Source organism: Micropterus dolomieu, linkage group LG20, assembly GCF_021292245.1.
Source record: "Micropterus dolomieu isolate WLL.071019.BEF.003 ecotype Adirondacks linkage group LG20, ASM2129224v1, whole genome shotgun sequence".
Taxonomy (NCBI): Eukaryota; Metazoa; Chordata; class Actinopteri; order Centrarchiformes; family Centrarchidae; genus Micropterus; species Micropterus dolomieu.
In genome coordinates this window covers 20774094-20792022 of record NC_060169.1, presented here as the reverse complement: position 1 = coordinate 20792022, position 17929 = coordinate 20774094, and the positions used below count along the sequence as shown (strand labels likewise).

Sequence of the window (17929 nt, the reverse complement as noted above, 5' to 3'; positions counted from 1 at the left end):
CCCCCCCCCCCCCCCCCGGGCTCCTCATGAGAAGTCATTAGGAATGTGTCTGTGTGTTTTATTTTTAGCAGTGTGTGTTTAGGAGGGGTAGTGGAGTCTCGTCAGTCTTCAGGGCCCTCCTCTGCTCTGTCGCTCTGTGTCTCTGTCTCCAGCTGAGAGCTATGTATATTTCATAAGCCCAGGGTGCCTTTTTGTCTTAAGATGTGCTGCACCTCCCCTGCCTGTCTCTCTGCTACTCGTCAGTGGAGGGAGGCATCACAGCCTCTTTTAAACTCTCCCCCACTTCTCTCTCTCTCCCCTCGCTGACAGCCACCCTCTGCTACTCCCTCTGCTTTTCATGGTCAGCTTGTCTCTCTCTTGAAGACTCATCCCTCTTTCCTCTTTCAGCTGTGGAGGGGAGCGGAGTAGAGCACATCCAAACAGACTTGGCCTGTCAGGAAAACTCTTTCTCTCTCTCTCTCCATCTCTCGTCGTCTTTGATTCTGTCTGTCTGTTTTGCAGCTCTTTCGCTTCTGGGAAGGGACACTTCTTCACCCAGCGCTGCATCCCCTTTAGTTGTTGTCGTCTTTTTATAGCAGAAATCTGAGTGCTGTGACAGCAGCTAAAAATGGTTGCACCAATGACAGGCTACATCAGCAGTTAATTGCTATATATTTGCACCGTTCGTGTCTTCATTATTTAGATTTGATTATTATGTCAATATTGTTGTTGTCGCCTCAATAATGGTTGGAAATTTTCATTCTGTAACATTTTCAGGGCACCTCTATATCTTGAGTTGTTGGTAATTAGTGTAGGGGACTTACATTGAAGTCACTCATTGATTCAGTTGTGATGAATTAACTACACCTCTATTCTTCCTGTCTGGCCTCATTGACACGGACTCTCACTCCCTTCCATTCCAGACACTACATGTTACATTAACGTTCAGTTTTTAAATCAAATCTAAATGTGTTCCAGTAATGCACATCTTTGGGATTATTAGCTCAGCACATATTCTTCATACTCCATACTGTGAACATTCCTTGATCAATATTTTACACATTCCTGCACAAACTGTACAGATATATTGTAGATACTTTTAATTTGAGCATATTTGTTCCTATTTTTATTTAAAAAATATTCTATTTTCTATTTATTTTTCTAGACTTCAGTTGAACTGGAGTAGTTTTTGTGTCCTCTTAACTGTGTTTATTGTTGAAATATTGAAAGTACCGAAACAAAATTCCTTGTATGTGAAAACTTAATGATAAACCCGATTCTAATTCTGATTTTGATCTTACAAAAGGACATCGTAGTGCAAACATTCTTCCTTTGTTTCTTATATGTTAATTATGTCTTTACATCTTTCAGGTGTCTACTGTGATTGAGAGTGCAGCTGGAGCCAGTAAGGAGGTGGACTCTGGGCTCGCCCAGCCTCCAGGTGACCACACTCCTTCTCAACCAGTAACCTTGGAGCCAGAGAAAGCTGACCGAGCTGAATGCCCACTGTCCAGTGAGTATAGCACTCCTAATGGCCAGATACAGTCTAGTCTTTTTCTCTCCTCTCCTTGGCCAATGCCTTTTTTACTTCTGTTTTAAGCCGTTGCCATAGCTTAAAATAATAATGTCCTGTTTATAGAATATTACTATACAATCCATTGCATTTCACTTCACACCAATGTGATCTTTGACAGATGTAAGTACAGACAACGCAGCAATTAAATACCCCTGCTGCTGTTCTGAAACACACTGTATGTCCTGTTTCATGTTGCATTTCTTGATCTCACCTTTATGTGTGATCACAACTGAATATTCGGCAGTAAATGCTTTGGTTTCTCATCATTCAACTACTTATTTATTTATTTATTTATTTATTTATTAGTTTATTTGACAGGGACAGTGTACATTAATTAACATTGCTGCAAATGCACCAGAATTAGCCAAAAGGCTATTTTTCATCCGTTGTCCCTGGACAGATCTTAAAATTGTCTACCTAAAAAAAAAAAAAAAAAAAAAAAAAAAAAAAAAAAAAAAAAAAAAAAAACAATAAGAAGATTACAGTGAACAATACAAATATAAAAGAGCAGTAAAACAGATATAACTTTTCAAATCCTATTGATAAATACAGTGTACATGTTTGCTATAATACAGACATTAGGTTAAAAAAAAAATTATACTACACATTGACACAGCAGAGACACAAGTGGTAGCACAGTTGGGTTGAGGGAAGATACATATTCTTATTAATGCTGACATGTCTGATGTGTTATGAACCAATTTTTTAGATGTTTTTTGAACAGAGTGTATGTGGTGAGTTCTCTGATGTTCTGAGGGACAGAGTTCCACTCCTGTGCTGCTGTGACTGAAAAGGCACTCTGACTAAATGCACTTTTCCGCAGAGGAACAACACAGTCTCCTCGGGCCGACCCTCGTGTTACTCTCTGGTTAGAATAAACCATTTCCTATTAATGTATATCTCTTCACTTAGCAGGCATCTTATCTCTGTTTCCATTTTTCTGTGTGTGAGGTGTTCTCCTGACCCTGCTGTGTGGCAACACAGGAAGTAGTGAGACCCCTGGAGTGAATGAGATGAGGTCTGAGTTGGCTCTAACACTCAAATGGAAGAGTGACTAAAATGTATACGGAGTTCTTCTTTTCAGTCTTGTACCGTCATATCTTCTGACACCATCATCCTCTTGTAGCTCTTCTACCACCCACCTCCACTGCCACTGTATTTTATCTATATATACCTACAATAGCTATCACCCCCTCACGCAAACTTGATTAATTCTTCGTTTTCCATCTTTTGGCATTACAACAGTCAGCCTATATATGCTGCTGTGTGAGATCAGATAATAATGAGATAATAATAATAATATTTCCCTGCATTTTGTTTTGCAAATGTGCAGGGGATCTGATCCCGTCACCCCCTTTGGATTTATTGTTTAATAGCAACAGCTTTTAATTATCAATGCAAATGCAAACCAGCAAACCCAACCTGTCCACAGAACGTACACAAAGACTCTCAAACATCCCTGCACTGACATCCATCAGTGTTCACACACAAATGCAAATGCCTAAACACCATATCTTGCTCTCCTTTTTGATTTTTAAGAGACTTCTGTTGTTAATCTGAAGTTCCACTTCAGGACCCACTGATTCAGTTTGTTTCTTATTGCTACCAACCTCAACCAAGAGCAATGAATTATGGTCTTTTTCATATACAGTGTAGTGTTCAGCCAGACAGCAAGTTGTTGGGATGCTGGTGAAGGAGAGGATGGTTGTGATAAAGTGAGACTGGGAGATGAGTTGGAAGATGTCATGATGAAGCAGGCACAGGCGCAGAAAACAAGGGACGGCGTGTGTGTGTGTGTGTGTGTGTGTGTGAGTGAGTATGCCCTGAGGGAGCCCATCACTACAGTGGGTTTTGGAGCTCAGTGCATTTATGTGGAAAGTGCTGCTGTCTCCTCTTATCAGTGTAGCTGGACTGCCTTTTTCGCTCTGTATCTATTCCCTTTCTTTGTCTCTGTCTTCCTCTCAGTTTTACACAAATGTTTACACTTATAAATACGGGAGTTTTGTAAATCTAATTTTCTTAACTCTCCACCTCCTTTTCTTTCACTTTGTCTCCCGCTTTATATTTCTCTCTTGCTCACCGCTCCCTCCTGCTCAGGCCTCTTTCTTTCTTTTCTCTAAGGCTATTTCTGTTTAGCTGTGAGGGCCCCCCTGTCGTTTACAGGAACTCATCTCAAGCTCTCTTACCAGCCAAACTCACACACAGGCACACTAGCTCAACCACAATGCAAGCTGAAGACACTTGGTTGAACAGTCATGACAAAGGGGTCCACCGCACATCCACAGACACACACACCCATGTAGAAGACTAAACGTTCCTCCCAGTGGTCTAGTGTGGGCTGAGAACAAGGTTTTCATGAGTTATTTAAGTACTCTCCATCATGCGTGTTAAGCTGCGGCTCACACTGACAGGACACGGCCCATTTCCTCCACTCAGGCTAAAAACGTGACACAAGACACGCTTGCGGTGTTCGCATAGAGTACAGAGGTGCACAATCAGTCATGATCTCAGTCATGAAGACTGTTGTGTTTAAATCATTAACCGGGCCCCATATACAACAATTAAACTAAGGCTAAAGAGACAGCTAATGTTACGCACTCCTGCTGTCCACTGGTTTTTAATTGTGTGTCTGGGAGAATATTTGGCTTAAAGGGATAGTAAGTGATTGTAATCCAATTCACTTTTTGTTAAATGTCAGCAGATATTTATTTGGAAAACAAAGAAAGTGGTGTGGACCTTTCCATGCAACGTTGTTCCAGCCAATTAGCAACAGGTGGCGTTAGTGCTCATGCACAGGAGTGATGGAGGGAGGGGGGCAGTGGGAGAGAGAGTTCTATACACTGGCGGAGCTTCTGAGGGAGCACTTAAGGGAGGGGTGTGTTTGTTTGGCAGTTGATTTCAAATATCAGTAATCCTTGTTTAGAATCACTTTCTTTCCCTTTCATGTTCACGGCTCTAACTGAAATGTTTTCTTTGACCAGTGGTGTACAGAGAGAGGGAACATCGCAGTGTTCAAGACGTTGGATATGGTTAATTGTGAATGTCAGTCTGTGAGAGAGAGTTGAGGAGATCTAATGTAATCAGATGAGAAAGGTTTAAAACAAACTCATTTCAAATGTCCCAACATATTGCGTCCCATCAAGAGCCCCTATCAGACAGGAACCAGACTGGAGTGGAGAGGATGTGACATCTGGGCTGACCACAGTGTGCTTCAGGCTCGTGGACCCGTAAATACATTTGCTGAATACTTCATCATCAGTCGCTCAGGCTCAAAACAACCACACAGTCAATAAATCACTGTTAATTGTGAAGGAAAAGGGAAACCTCCCTCTGCTGTACTGTCTGTACTGATATTTAATGGAGAGAGGGACATAAAGGGCTAATACAAAGCGCAGAATATACGATGAGGAAATGTGTACCATTATGCTCTTCTTTGTCTGCACTTTTTTGTCACAGTTTTTCGCTCTTACCTCTTGTGAGTTTAGCTTTTCTCAACATTTATTGTTCCATTCTATTGTTTCATCAGTCTTCTCTCCTCGATCTTGTCATACTGAGCAAATACATTTAGAGATATGTATGTTTATGTTTGTTGTGTGTGTGCATATATGTGTGTGCCTTGGAATTGCGCATGCTGATGATTGTCATGAGATAAGCTGTGAGTGTGTTTTGATTGCAATGGCACAGCTGTACTTGGCAGTCATGTGCGCTTGGCTGCTGGCCAGTTCAATACAATTACAATTACCCACCGTGGGAGCATGGCGCACCGCTGAAGATGGGGTGTGGGTGCTTGTTGGGGCACAGAGGGGGGTAATTCACAGTACCCGGCAACCCACATTTGCTTGGGAGGAGGATCAATGTCTGAGAGGCTGCTTTAGCCGCTGTGGTTAACGTTTCACATTAAGAGTCTTGCATGGAGAACACAGCAGTTTCAATTCTCAAACACCCATGTTACAAGAGTACATATACTGCGGTAACACACACACACACACACACACACACACACACACACACTGAATAAGGAACAGTCTGTCCATGAGGGGGTGATTACAGGTGCCCATCTCTGTATCTTTCGTTCTGAGAACAGAACAGCAGGTGGAGGGATGACCGTAGCAGTGCACATAATGAATAGAGCAGAGGGATGTAAGAAGCAGTGTGCTGGGAGGTGGGGAAGGAAGGTATGGGGAGGATGGGGAGACGAGGACAAGGATGCTGAATGGAGAGACGACATGGGATGTGTTTGGAGAAAGAGACTGAGAGGGTGACAGAGGAGGCATGGAGAGGAATGCCACTGCTTGCCCCTCCCCCCCACCACTCCCTCTCTTTTCTTCTTTTCTTTTGTTTCTCTCAGTTGGGATGGCAGGAGGGTGGGCTAACTTCGAGTGACACTGACAAGATTGCCACTGCTCCCATGAAGCACAGCAGATGGAAGTGTGTGTGTATGTGTGTGTGATTAAAATGCCACTGGAGACCAGCGTATACCAAGTCTCTTGGCAGCACCATTCTTGGCAGAGCGCCACCTCACTGCCCTCTTTTTCCAGTCCAGCAGGGTGGGTGTTGAGGTGTGTGTGTGTGTGTGCGCTAAGTGAGGGGAAGCAGTCTCAACAAACAAATATTAATTCACAGTGTTTCCATTGTCTGTTCCATTATATCTTTTCTTCGGGGGGCAAGCGAGCTGGATGGCCTGTGTGGCTGTTTTTTCATCCATCTATCTGAGTAATTCAGTAATGTCATGATCACAGGATTTTTGAGAAACAGAGCTCTGTTCTGCAGTGTGGCGCCAGTCCTGGCGGGCATGGGGGATATAGTCAGGAGACGGTGGGTTTGGCATTGTGCCATAGTTATTAGCCACTCAAAGGATGGGTACGGGGTTATGCCCTGACTCAATCACTCACTGTGTTTGCATGTGTGTGCTTAATGTGTTTGTTTCTGTGTGTGTTTGTGTGTGTCTAGTATTTGAGTCAGGATTCTCCTCTGATCACACTGACCTTATTGTGTAGTCACTTCTGGTTGATTTGTACCCTTTCCAACACATTCCTCTCTCCGAAAGGCTGAGAAACAGGCCGTTAACCCCCTCTCTCCCCCTCACTCTCTTTTTTTACCTCTCTTTCTCTCACTCTAACTCTCTCGCCTTCCCTCCGGATGGGTTTGATTTAGTGACTCTGGTTTTCCATCCAGAGCCTGGGAGCCAGAAAAAGTAGACTTTGGGATAGACCTATAGATCCACAGCAAGGGGAGCATGTCATTACTTGGCCATAGCTCATCAGCAAATACATCAGCAGACTGGAGCGCTAATAGATGCGAGCTGTCGCTGTTCATGGAACTAATAAACCTGTCTTCATTTCATCCCCTTAATTATTTCCTTCTCACAGATTGCACGAGTAGCACTAAATGATGACAGCAAAAAGCATCTGAAAGTGTGTTATGTTATTACGACTGAATATTTAGCTGCATCCTACCTATCCTCAGCCTTGTGCAACATGGACCAAAGAGTTCTACTTTTTTGGCTCGGTAGAAGTTATATTTAGGCCTTGGTGAGGCCACCCGATGTGAGGTTAAGGCTCGGTGTAGAACAGGGAGGTCAGGTTGCAGACATGTTTCAGCAGTAGCCCTGAAAAAGATGACCACTTAGTGAGAGACCTCCAGACTCTGACCTTTGAACCCACTTTCAACAGGAAACAGGTGTTCAAGCAGGATTAAGCCTGACTGCCCGCACACTCGCACAGCTGGCGGCAGGCTGCGCAGTGCATGTGTTTGTATCTGTCTCTTTTTATTTTCAGCAGATGGACAAAAATTGGAAAACTTTACAAGGTAATACAACACCACAACAAACTACAAGCTCAAATGAACTATAGAGCTGAAATCAATCCATATTTTGGGTATGAGGGAAAGAGAGGATGTTTTATACAGAGGAAAGTGTTTGAGTTTTTATCAGTTCTGTTGGCTTACCAACTGAGAAATATTTGATATATTCCTTTCCTTTTGTTTTTTCTCCTTCCCCACTCCTTCACGTATCTCCTTTTCTTTCCCTCCCTTTCTGTAACCCTATGACTTCAATCATCCCTTCCACCCACCCAGCCTCCCAGTCTCCACCTCCACCCTCGCTGCCTCCGATCCTTTCTGCTCTCTCCTTCTCTCCCTCTCAAACTGTCCTCCACTAGCAGGCGACAAGTCTGGGGCTAAGTGCTTTTTGCTGTCGCGCTGCAGGTGGGACTGTAATAAAGCTTGTCAGTGGGAGGCATGGGTCGCACTGTCACATGCTCTTTGCCTCCCCTCTGTTAACTCCCTCCTCCATCTCCCTCCAACCATCCCTGCTACACCCGCCTTTTCTTACCCATTTCGTCTTGCTCTTACCTGAAACTGTGATCCCCCCCCCGGTTTCCTTGCCAACGGCACTTTAATGAACATGATGAAGAACAGCAACAGGAGACACCCCTCTCAACATAACAACCGCACACAAACACACACACACACACACACACACACACAATCCATGTAAATGACTCCAGGTGAGGTTGTATTGTTTGCCCAGCTGCTCCTGCTAACCTGTCTCTCCTGTTCCATATTAAACCAGCAGGCTGCATGGAAATCAGCTTCCTTTACACAAAACGGTTCTCTGTTACCCCTTGTCTTTTTAGGTTTGTGTGCAGTGTATGCGCTTGTATGTTTATGCATATGTCTGTGCTTGTTACTGAACATTACACTCAAAAGGGCATCTAAAGGTTAGAGCTTTGTACGCTGTTTGCATGCGTGTTTTTCAGACTCATTTAAGCCCATATTCTTATTCTGGTTCGCGTGTGTGTGTGCGTGTGCATAGCTTCTAATAGAAAGGGTTTGTTTGTAGTATCTTACTTGTTCTAGCCACAGGATGGCAATACTGAGCCCCATCTTTAAAGGAATCCTCCTTCACCTCCTCCTACAAACCAGTGTTCATTCACACACACACACACACACACACACACACACACACACACACACACACACACACACACACACACACACAGAGCCCTCTTTAGTCTGAGTAAGCCCAGGCTTGTGTAAGTGCAGTGAATAATTTAGTCCTGGCCATGTTAATGGCTGACAGCGAACATGGCCTCTCTTCTCTGCTGTTGGCCCATTACTCATCCATTCTGTTTCACTCTCACTCTTTTCTTTCTGTTGTCCTCTTTTTTTTCTACATATTTCATTTATGGTTTTCCGGTGACCGTATAGAGATGTCACATTTTTCTATTATAGCAATATGGAAAAACAGACCTATGAAAATGTACAATCACCTCTTTTCTGTTCTGTTCTACCACCTATGTGCACAAATATTGCATTTACAAAGTTGGAGTATTAACTTATCCTGCCCAATAGCTTCTTTCTAAGCTATTTAAATAATCCCCCATGTGATCAACCACTGCATAAACAATTTCCAATTACCTGACAGAAATATATTATTTAAATTACTTCTTTTAGCTTCCCTTAACTTAAATTATTACTTCTTCCTGGTACCAACCTAAAGCAAGATAATTATACTGATCTTTTTATTTTACAAGATGAAATATGAGGATTTAGTCTTGTGTGCAGCACAAACCTTTTTTAGTTGGCAGAACTAGATGCAGGAAATGTTAATTCACATTCAGTCTTATATTTACATGGATGTATTTCATAATATCTTAAACAATAATAATTAAGCACTCATAAGATTCATTTTGTCAGGGGATTAATAGTTAATATAGTTAATACTATAATCTTTGAGCATTGTTAAATTCTGTGACATTTCTGTCTCTCTGGCACATCTTCATTTAACTATATTTTCCTGTTCTTATATATGTTACTTCCTCTGTGGTCCCCTTTTCTGTGTTTCACCTCATCTTCTCATTCCCCACCCTTCTGTCCTCATTCTCTACATAAACCGTTGAACAGATACACAGGAAACACGTGTGTGTGTGTGTGTGTCTGTCTGTGTGTCTGTCTTGGCCCAGTCAAGCACTATTAATGTTATGATTGCCCCACTGGGCTTCAATTCTCTGTGTGTGACGTGGGTGAAGAATAATATGACCTAATGCTAAAACAATCACATACACTAAACAAATTATAGCTCCCTCCCTCTCCGTCCCTCTCTCTTCACTTCTCTCACTCTCAATTCAACCATGAGGATGTTACATGTGGTGTACGTGGTTTTCATCTTGTACAGGCTATGTGTGTTTTTTTTAAGCCCTGTCTCGCTCCATTTTTCTCTCTGATACGATCAGTATGAGTGTGTTTGGGGCAGTAGGAGACATGGAGCCTGGTTTGGCAGCACCAAGGTCTGTCCAGGCTCAGGCAGGCTCAGGGGGGATTGGGAGTGACGTGTCCGGGGTGAAACACCCCATAGTTGGGACTCTCCACCAGCCTCTCTGGCTCCAGCCTGGCTGATAGCGTCCAGCTGGGCGTGGAGAGGAGGTGCTCCCCCTTATCTGTTCACACCCTCTCTACTTTTGAGCATCTGTCTGTCACATGAAAGTGCTCGTCATTTCTGTATTCCCTTTTTACCTGTTCTCACCAGTTCTTCATTTGTTTCTTTCAGTCTCTTTACCCAACCTCTTCTTCTCTCTTTCTTTCTCCTCCTGCTTTTTGCTTTCTCTCTCTGCGTATCACACACATATTTCTCTTTCTCCCCCTCCATCTCTCCATCTTACCTCCCCACCACTCACCCACACACACACACACACACACACACACATCCAGAACCCTTGAAGTGGGGTCATGACTGAGGCGTGCTGTTAATTAGCCGGCAGTGGTTGTTGTAGCAAAGCAATGGTAGGGTGTAATTAATTAGGTGGCGTGTGCACAGTGGGAGAAAAAGAGGGAGAGGGTTAGATGGAGTGAGAGAGAAATACCGGCTATCAGTCCTCCTTTTATCCTCTGAGCTCAGATGAGTTCCCCTAATGAGAAAAAAATGAGATGCTCCCAACCAGGGAAGAAAGCATTTTGTCCTTTACATGTTCTCTGCCTCTCCTCTGCTTGTCGTTCTGTCACTGCCTTGTTCTCTTTTCATCTGCCTATCACATCCGGGCTATTGCTAGTGGGGTGCCAGTGAGTTTGAGTCACCAGCCATAGATCTCCCACAGAAGAGTGAACACAGCCCCTGGGACACATCCAGATACGCTCGTACAGTGCAGACAGCTATACCACACAGCAGAGATGGCAGACAGCAGACAAGTGCTTGCATTTCTGTGCATTTGTGGGTGATTATGTTTGATTTTTTTACAGATACCCTGTTGTAATGGCTGCTCTACTGAATGTGTGCTGGAAGTGGTGGATTTGTTTATGAGAATAACAAGGGAGAATGCAAGAGGACGAGATAGATGAGAGATCTCAAAAAGGCATACAAAATGTGGGAGGGAGGCAAGAGGTGCACAAACACTCAGAGCTCTATTGATCCTCTCCACAGTTCAACACTGACTCCTTGACCTCATTCTGAATCACCTCTGTGTGTGTGTGTGTGTGTGTGTGTCAGCAACTGTATCTGTACAGCTGCACGTGTGTGTGTGTGTGTGTGTGTGTGTGTCAAAGGCCTAACCATAGTGCGATGTGATCCGTTTACAATAACCGCAGAGAAAACTGGTTTAACAGCTCCTTTAACGGCATCATGAATATTTAGAAGCACACACTGCCACGCCCTCGCACCCCACTCTTCCTGCAAAGTGTAAACTGATAGTTTAATGGCTGCTTAGCCAGTCCTGTCCTGTGAGACTGAAACTGTCCTAGGGGACAGGTTTATGGACAGCTTGGCAATGTCAGTGGAGATGGACAGGTATTTACAGCCCAGCAGTAGACACTTCGGACACTGGCAGTAAGGCATAAATCCACTGATCAGCCAGTGGATGGCACGTAAATCGTCAAATGCACACATACTGTACACAGCAGGTGATTGCTCAGTCCCACTCAGTCCCTTTTAACCTTGTTAGTACTACCGTCCACACAGAGGCATACCTCACCCGCAAACATCAAGTGCATGCTGTAGATCTGTATCTTAGTTATTTACGGCCCTCTGCCATCACATTAACAACCTGCACTCGCTTTTCCTCCCTCCATCTCTCTCTCTCTCTCTCTCTCTGCCCGCCTTCCCCTCCATCTCTCGTCCCCTTCAACTATCATTTAGCTTTACGAGGTGTCCTAAAAGAAGCCTGAGGTGTGTGCCCCGCCCTCCTCCCTTTTATGTTGGATATATTGATATCCTCCATAAGTCAGACGTACCTCTCTCTGTTACTGAGGAGAAATTGATGACAGAAGGGTGTGACAGGAGGGGAGTGGAGCTGGCAGGGAGTCATGGCGTTTGGCTGTGTGTGTATCGGAGTCTGTGTGTGAGGCCTCTACAAGTGTGCACAGCATACGAACAGACTTATTAGGGGGAAAGAGGGGAGTTGGTTTGGGAAGGCGGCAGGTTAAGCAAAGGAGGAGACCGCTAATCGAGAAAAAAAACGGACACTGAGATCTGGACGGATAGGAAGGAGGAGGGAGGCAGACCTGTTTTGTTCTTAAGAGCGTTCCCTCTGTGTATGATACTGTTGCTATAAACAAGAGGTCAGCTGAAAAGTGGCTGTTTTATAAGGTCCATCTCTCAGAGTGAGCATATCAAAAAGCCTATGAAATCCAGATCAGCCTCTGTGTGTATTTGCATTTACTTGTGTTTTTGTGTTATCCATCACAGTCATTAGCAACCATCTGTCTCACACTCGAACAGGAGAATCGGAGCCCATCTCTCTTTGCATTGTTTATCATGCTGTATGAGTTAGTTTGCATGCATGCGTTTGCCCGTGACTATGTTGATGTATGCTTGTGTATGTTATATTGTGGCAGAAATTACAGTACAACCTGTATCTGCTGCTGAGACTTAGTAACAACTAAGCGTTCTTACTGTCACAGAAACACATGTGGTCATCGTTCAACAAAGAGCTTATACTTACATCGCTCTGTGATTTGTGCAAACTCCATTAGCTTACAGTGGGTGTAGCTATGAGAGGAGATTAGAGTAATCTCACATGAAGAGATACTAAGTCACCTTCACTGTGTGGTTTGTCCAAGGTTCAACACTGCTAACTTGCTCAGCACACAGAATTTTGTTTCTTCAGATGTGGGTAAATGGTGTGATTAGTAAACTTGTTTACTGTGTGGGTTTTCTTTTTTGGATACTTGTCTGCCTTTGTGCTTGTGTGTGTGTGTGTGTGTGTGTGTACGTGTTTGTGCGCTTTGACAGTTTTTTTTCCTATTCCACTGGGGATAAAGAAAAGGTTTGTTTGATTAATTAATGCTGTTAGACATGAATGTAAATGATCAAAGGCGTACATTTGCATTTTATGTTTAATTATTCATGAGCTGCGACTCCTCATGAATTAGGACACCTGTGAGGTCTTTCTCCTCTCAAGCTCCAACACTCACTCAAGCGCATATGCATGCGCACACACACACACACACACACACACACAATGACACACACAAGCACAGCCTGGGATGTGACCTGGTGTGTTTAACCAGACCTGCTCGTCACCCCTGTCTGTGTACACTGCTGTGCACAGGGATGCAGGTCACTGCAGGTTCATGCTGGTATTATTAGGTTATGCTGCCTCTCTGGCTCGGGTTCAAACGTTCTGATTAGGTTACCACGTAGTGCTAAAGCTCAGACTGTCACCCTGACTGTATGATTCATCTCCATGGAGATGAGAGAAAAGCTCTGATCTAATTACCCATACTGCTGCCATCTCAGACTTGAGGAGACGACTGGGTGGCGAGAGGAGCAAGCGAGGAAGAGGCGAGGGGCAGCACATAGAGGTTGTACAAAAAGGGATAACTGTAGAAGACGAAGGAAAATAAAGTGCAAAGAGAAGAGCCTGATATGATGCTAACACTAGAGAGCTTGATAAAAGCAGGTCTTATTTGTGTTCTTTCTTCCTCATCTCTCCCCTCACCATCAGCAGTATTCAACTGCTGCACAAATGGGCCCTTGTTGCCATGGATATGAGCAATGGTTCTCCCGTTCTGCTCGATGGGGCTCGGTGATAAATGGCGAGATGTGGAGGAAGTTAATAATTTATCCCGGGGAGGGAGCGACCAATCTAGGGAGCGTTACCTTGCATAATGGGTTAAGTGCAGCGATTGCTGCGTGCCGAGCAATAGACTCACAGGAGGTGATATATAAAAAATGAATAAAGGCTGAGTGGAGCCTGCTGGGAAGGAATTGTCAAGAGACTGGGTTGGTGTATATGCGAGGGGTGGGTGTTGTTTTAGGAAGAAGGCTTTGTCATTTCTTGAAGTTGTAAGATTTGTCAGGAAAAGAACAGTAGAGACTTAATAGAGCTTCCTCAAGGCTCTCAGTAAAGGTCTCCTCCCACTCTACTTTTACTAGAAATGGAAAAACAGCTCAATATGCTTTGGGCTTTGAAGTGTGACAGCAGCAGTGACAGATGAAGCTGCTGCAGAACAGAGGTGCAGGGCCTAGCTGTGTATGCTGTGCTGTCATTATCAATGACTCATTGACACTATGTATACATGAGGAGAGAAATAGATAGACACAGATAGACCTTTCCTATTCCTCATTATCCGCCAGTTTATTTTTTCTGTAACACTCTTCATTTCTTCGTTCTTCTTATCCCTTTAGAGGAGCCAATGATGCATTGTCGGATTTGTGCTATATTGTGATTACGTGAGGTAGAGAAAGAATACAAGAGAGAGAAAGGGCATGGGGTAGGCCCACACCTCCTAGAGCCTTAACACAGCACCTGCTTCAGGTCTTCTCAGCAATTTATGAGGTGCTACACTCTTTACACGGCCTCCCTTCCCATCTCTCCATCTTAAACTCCCCTCCTTTCCGTTCCTCCTTTTTTTTTTTTTTTTTAGCCCTGCTATCTCTCAGATCTTGCAGTTGGAGCCTGATGGTGTGTGCCCAGGGTTATGTAGGGGTCACCGTATTGTGATAATCCTAGAGAACATATCAGATCAGCTTGATTTCATTATTGTCTCTCTGATGCCCCATATGCAGGGGCTCAAAGCTACTTAGAATGATCCTCTCCTAGTGACGGGAGAAAAGAAGCTGTCGTCTGTTATCTGTGGAACTGGAGTCTATTGTGTTGGACATTCTGCTACGTTCCTGGAGTGGATTTGGAGCATAACAGGCTTGTGTTAAAACATAGCAGAGCCTCGCATCTTTTCCCTGTATCGCCTCCCACTGATTATTTGATGGGTTTATCCACGCTCATGTCTAGTTTGAGTATTGTAGTTTGAGTCTATGCTTCTTAGGTGTGCGTGTGTGCATGCATTATCGCATGCATGGGCCCAGTGGAAAATATGACTTGTGGTTTCATTTCATTTCTTCTCCATTTTGTTTTGAGTGTCTGTGTTTTCCAGGAGCCTTTTTTGTCTGCCTCCTTGTGGCTGATAAGTGATGCAGATAGCTGTGATGCATAATATCGCCTGACACACACACACACACACACACACACACACACACACACACACACACACACACACACACTTTCACTTTCTCTCTCTCTCCTCTCTCTGATTCTGCTGAACGGTGTATGTGTGTATGTACATAGTGTGTGTTCTCAATGTGGATTTTCAAAACAGAAGGCCCAGCAATGACGACATAAATCTGAAGGAGGGAGGGAGAGAGAGGATGGATAGGAAAAAAGAAAAAAATAGTCTGTGATTAATCTCTGCAGGTGGAATAAAATAACACTGCCTGGAGTTTAGTAATCGTCATGTTCAAGTAAACATCAGACAGGGAAGGAAGGAACATGCTGAATTGTAATTTTTACAGCGTTTGTTTTTTAATAGTACCGTTGGCTGTTGTTTGTGTGGCGGTCTTCACTCAGAAATGACAGATGAGTGTCACAGAGGTACAATATAAGTTGAACTACAGATAGAGCAGCTATTTGCAGACTTGTTAAAGCAAGAAGCTGCTGCTCTTTTTTCCTCTTTGCTCTCCTGTTGTCCACTTACTCATGTCATTATCTTTTTTATGAGCTCTCATTGTCCCCGCCACACAGTGCGGTTGGGCTACGACAAGCTGTGACAGGGTCTGACCCATACTATACGACACACAAAAATCAACCACATTTAAGCACTCACGCTCCTCCTAACACCCCCCAAACCCACCACATACACACGCAACTCAAGGTTGATGTCCACAGGCACCCAACGTTTTTGTGGCACCCTGACTGACAGCTTCATCAAATCCCCAGCCTGTTGTACACATATGAGGATACGTGCACACTGATCCCCCCCCCCCCCCCCCACACACACACACACACACATGTACAGACTCATGGCCCCCCCAGGTTGCCTTTGTTCCCAGCATCTGTTTCTCTCTGTGATTAATTGCAATTAGCGAGAGGTTTGAAGGCCTGTGGAAGAACACAGCAAGAGGAAAAACATCAAGATTAATGAGGGGAGGCATTCATCAGAGAGAGAGAGAAAAAGGGACAGAGGAAGGGAGGAAAGATAGAGAGAGAAGGGGGAGGGGCGGATAGAGGGATGACACTGTAAGAAGGGAGGGGCTGGTAGAGGAGGAGGAGGAAAAGGGAGGGATGCTCAGATGTTAATGACGTAGGAGATGGGAAGAGCGGAGGAGCGTGACATAAAGCAAAAGATGGAGAGCGAGAGCAGCGGATGAGAAAGAGAGGGGGAGAGAGAGCCAGTTGTCAAAGCTCAGGCCATAGAGCGCCACCACAGGGGACTGATTAAATATGGAAATTATAATTGCTAATTGACCTTTATTAATCAGAGCAGTAGGGGGGGAAATGTGTTGCATTTTTGTGTCTTTCACATACTGTATGTGTGTGCGTGTGCATGTCGGTGTGTGAGATTGTATATGTATAAGCACGCTTAAGTGTGTGTGTGTGTGTACTTGACTGTGATTGTGTATGTGTGGTTGTTTGATCCCCTCATGCAGCTCTCTCTTGTCTCAAAGAGCTCTCTCATGTTTAAACACAGCATAATGGGAGAAGCAGCTAGAATAACACGCATGTGTGCGCGTGCCCACACACACACACACACACACACACACACACACACACACACACACACACACACACACACACACACACAAACTGGGTGTTAATGAGAGTATATTATGGTGAGCTAAATAGGGTCACTGTGGATCCTTACTCTTTGGGCTGCCAGATGTGCAATCATGAATGCATGCATGCATGCACTCTCATACACATACATACAAGCAAGTCCTCTCATTTCTACCCCTCGCTTCCTACTTTCTCCTTTTCTCTCCTCCCAACACTTTGATGTCTTCATGTTTATTATTACATTTCGGAAAAACCCTGACACCCTGTTTCAGTCTGCATCAGAAGCATGTAGACAGAATTTCTCTGCCTCGCCTGGCTCCATATGGATTTATTTCCGCTTGTTATCAATACACACTCACATCCATAATCACACACACACACGCGGATGTCAGTCTTGTTGCCAGATCATACAGATTTGATTAGAGACTCCCTAAATTCATTAATCCAATGTGATTTAGCCAGCCGTCATTAGAGCCACATGTAAACTGGTCTGTAGTGGTTTGATTTGGTTTTAGGTTGTCGATTGCATCAGATTCATCCTCCATGAGCTCTGCAGGTCTTAATCATTTTAACCAATCGGTCCCCGAGAGATCTATTAAGGACAACTACTTCACTATTCATGCAAAGACAATTTTCCCTCCCCAGTAAACACAATGTTGGCCACTGGGAGCAGTTGAAGTTAAGGGAAGTGTCTTCCTAGGGGGCCTTGAAAAAAAGAGTTGTGTGTGTGATTTTCAGTCACGTTCAAGATTTTCACTTCTGTTCTGAGGATTCAGAGGAAAATGGAAAGTCTGCAGCTACTCTCTCACTCCCACCTTTGAATCTGTATTCGCAGATAGTTTTCTGCAGATCTAAGGGCATCTGCTGAGGCTGAGTGTCATTTCTGATCCCCAAGAGACACAGATGGGGGACTCCTCCCCTCTTTAGCCCTGGCTCCTCTAATCCTGTTAGCTCAGCTCAGGATCAGACTGCCATGGCTGGTCTTCTATCACAACCACACACCCCCTCAGGGGCCAAAGGGGCCCCTGGGCCTCAATGGGCCAATTGTTGCAGGGTCCAGAGGTGGGAATGAAGGTGAGGGGTCAGTCATCAGAGGAGAAAATGATGGGACAAACACATGCCTGGGCACACATATACGCATATACTTGACATATAGTCATGGTGTTGAAGGAAAGGACACAGCTCACAATCACTCACACACACTGGTGTTATCTAAACATATCATCTGTTCTATCCCATTTCCTTCATTCATTCAATATATTACTGGGCACAGCATGGAAGCTAGGCTGTCCTCACATCACTGCACACACACACACACACACACACACACACA

At 44.2% G+C, this 17929-nt stretch overlaps 1 protein-coding gene across 4 annotated transcripts in view; it reads left to right on the top strand.

Annotated features, from left to right (window-relative positions):
• gse1b (Gse1 coiled-coil protein b) overlaps window positions 1-17929 on the top strand; it is a 188122-nt gene that overhangs the window by 69741 nt on the left and 100452 nt on the right. For all 4 annotated transcript variants that reach the window (XM_046031919.1, XM_046031918.1, XM_046031920.1 and 1 more), the window contains exon 3: window positions 1351-1492. In XM_046031919.1, coding sequence (XP_045887875.1) covers window positions 1351-1492 — 142 coding nt within the window. The remainder of the gene's footprint in view (window positions 1-1350; window positions 1493-17929) is intronic.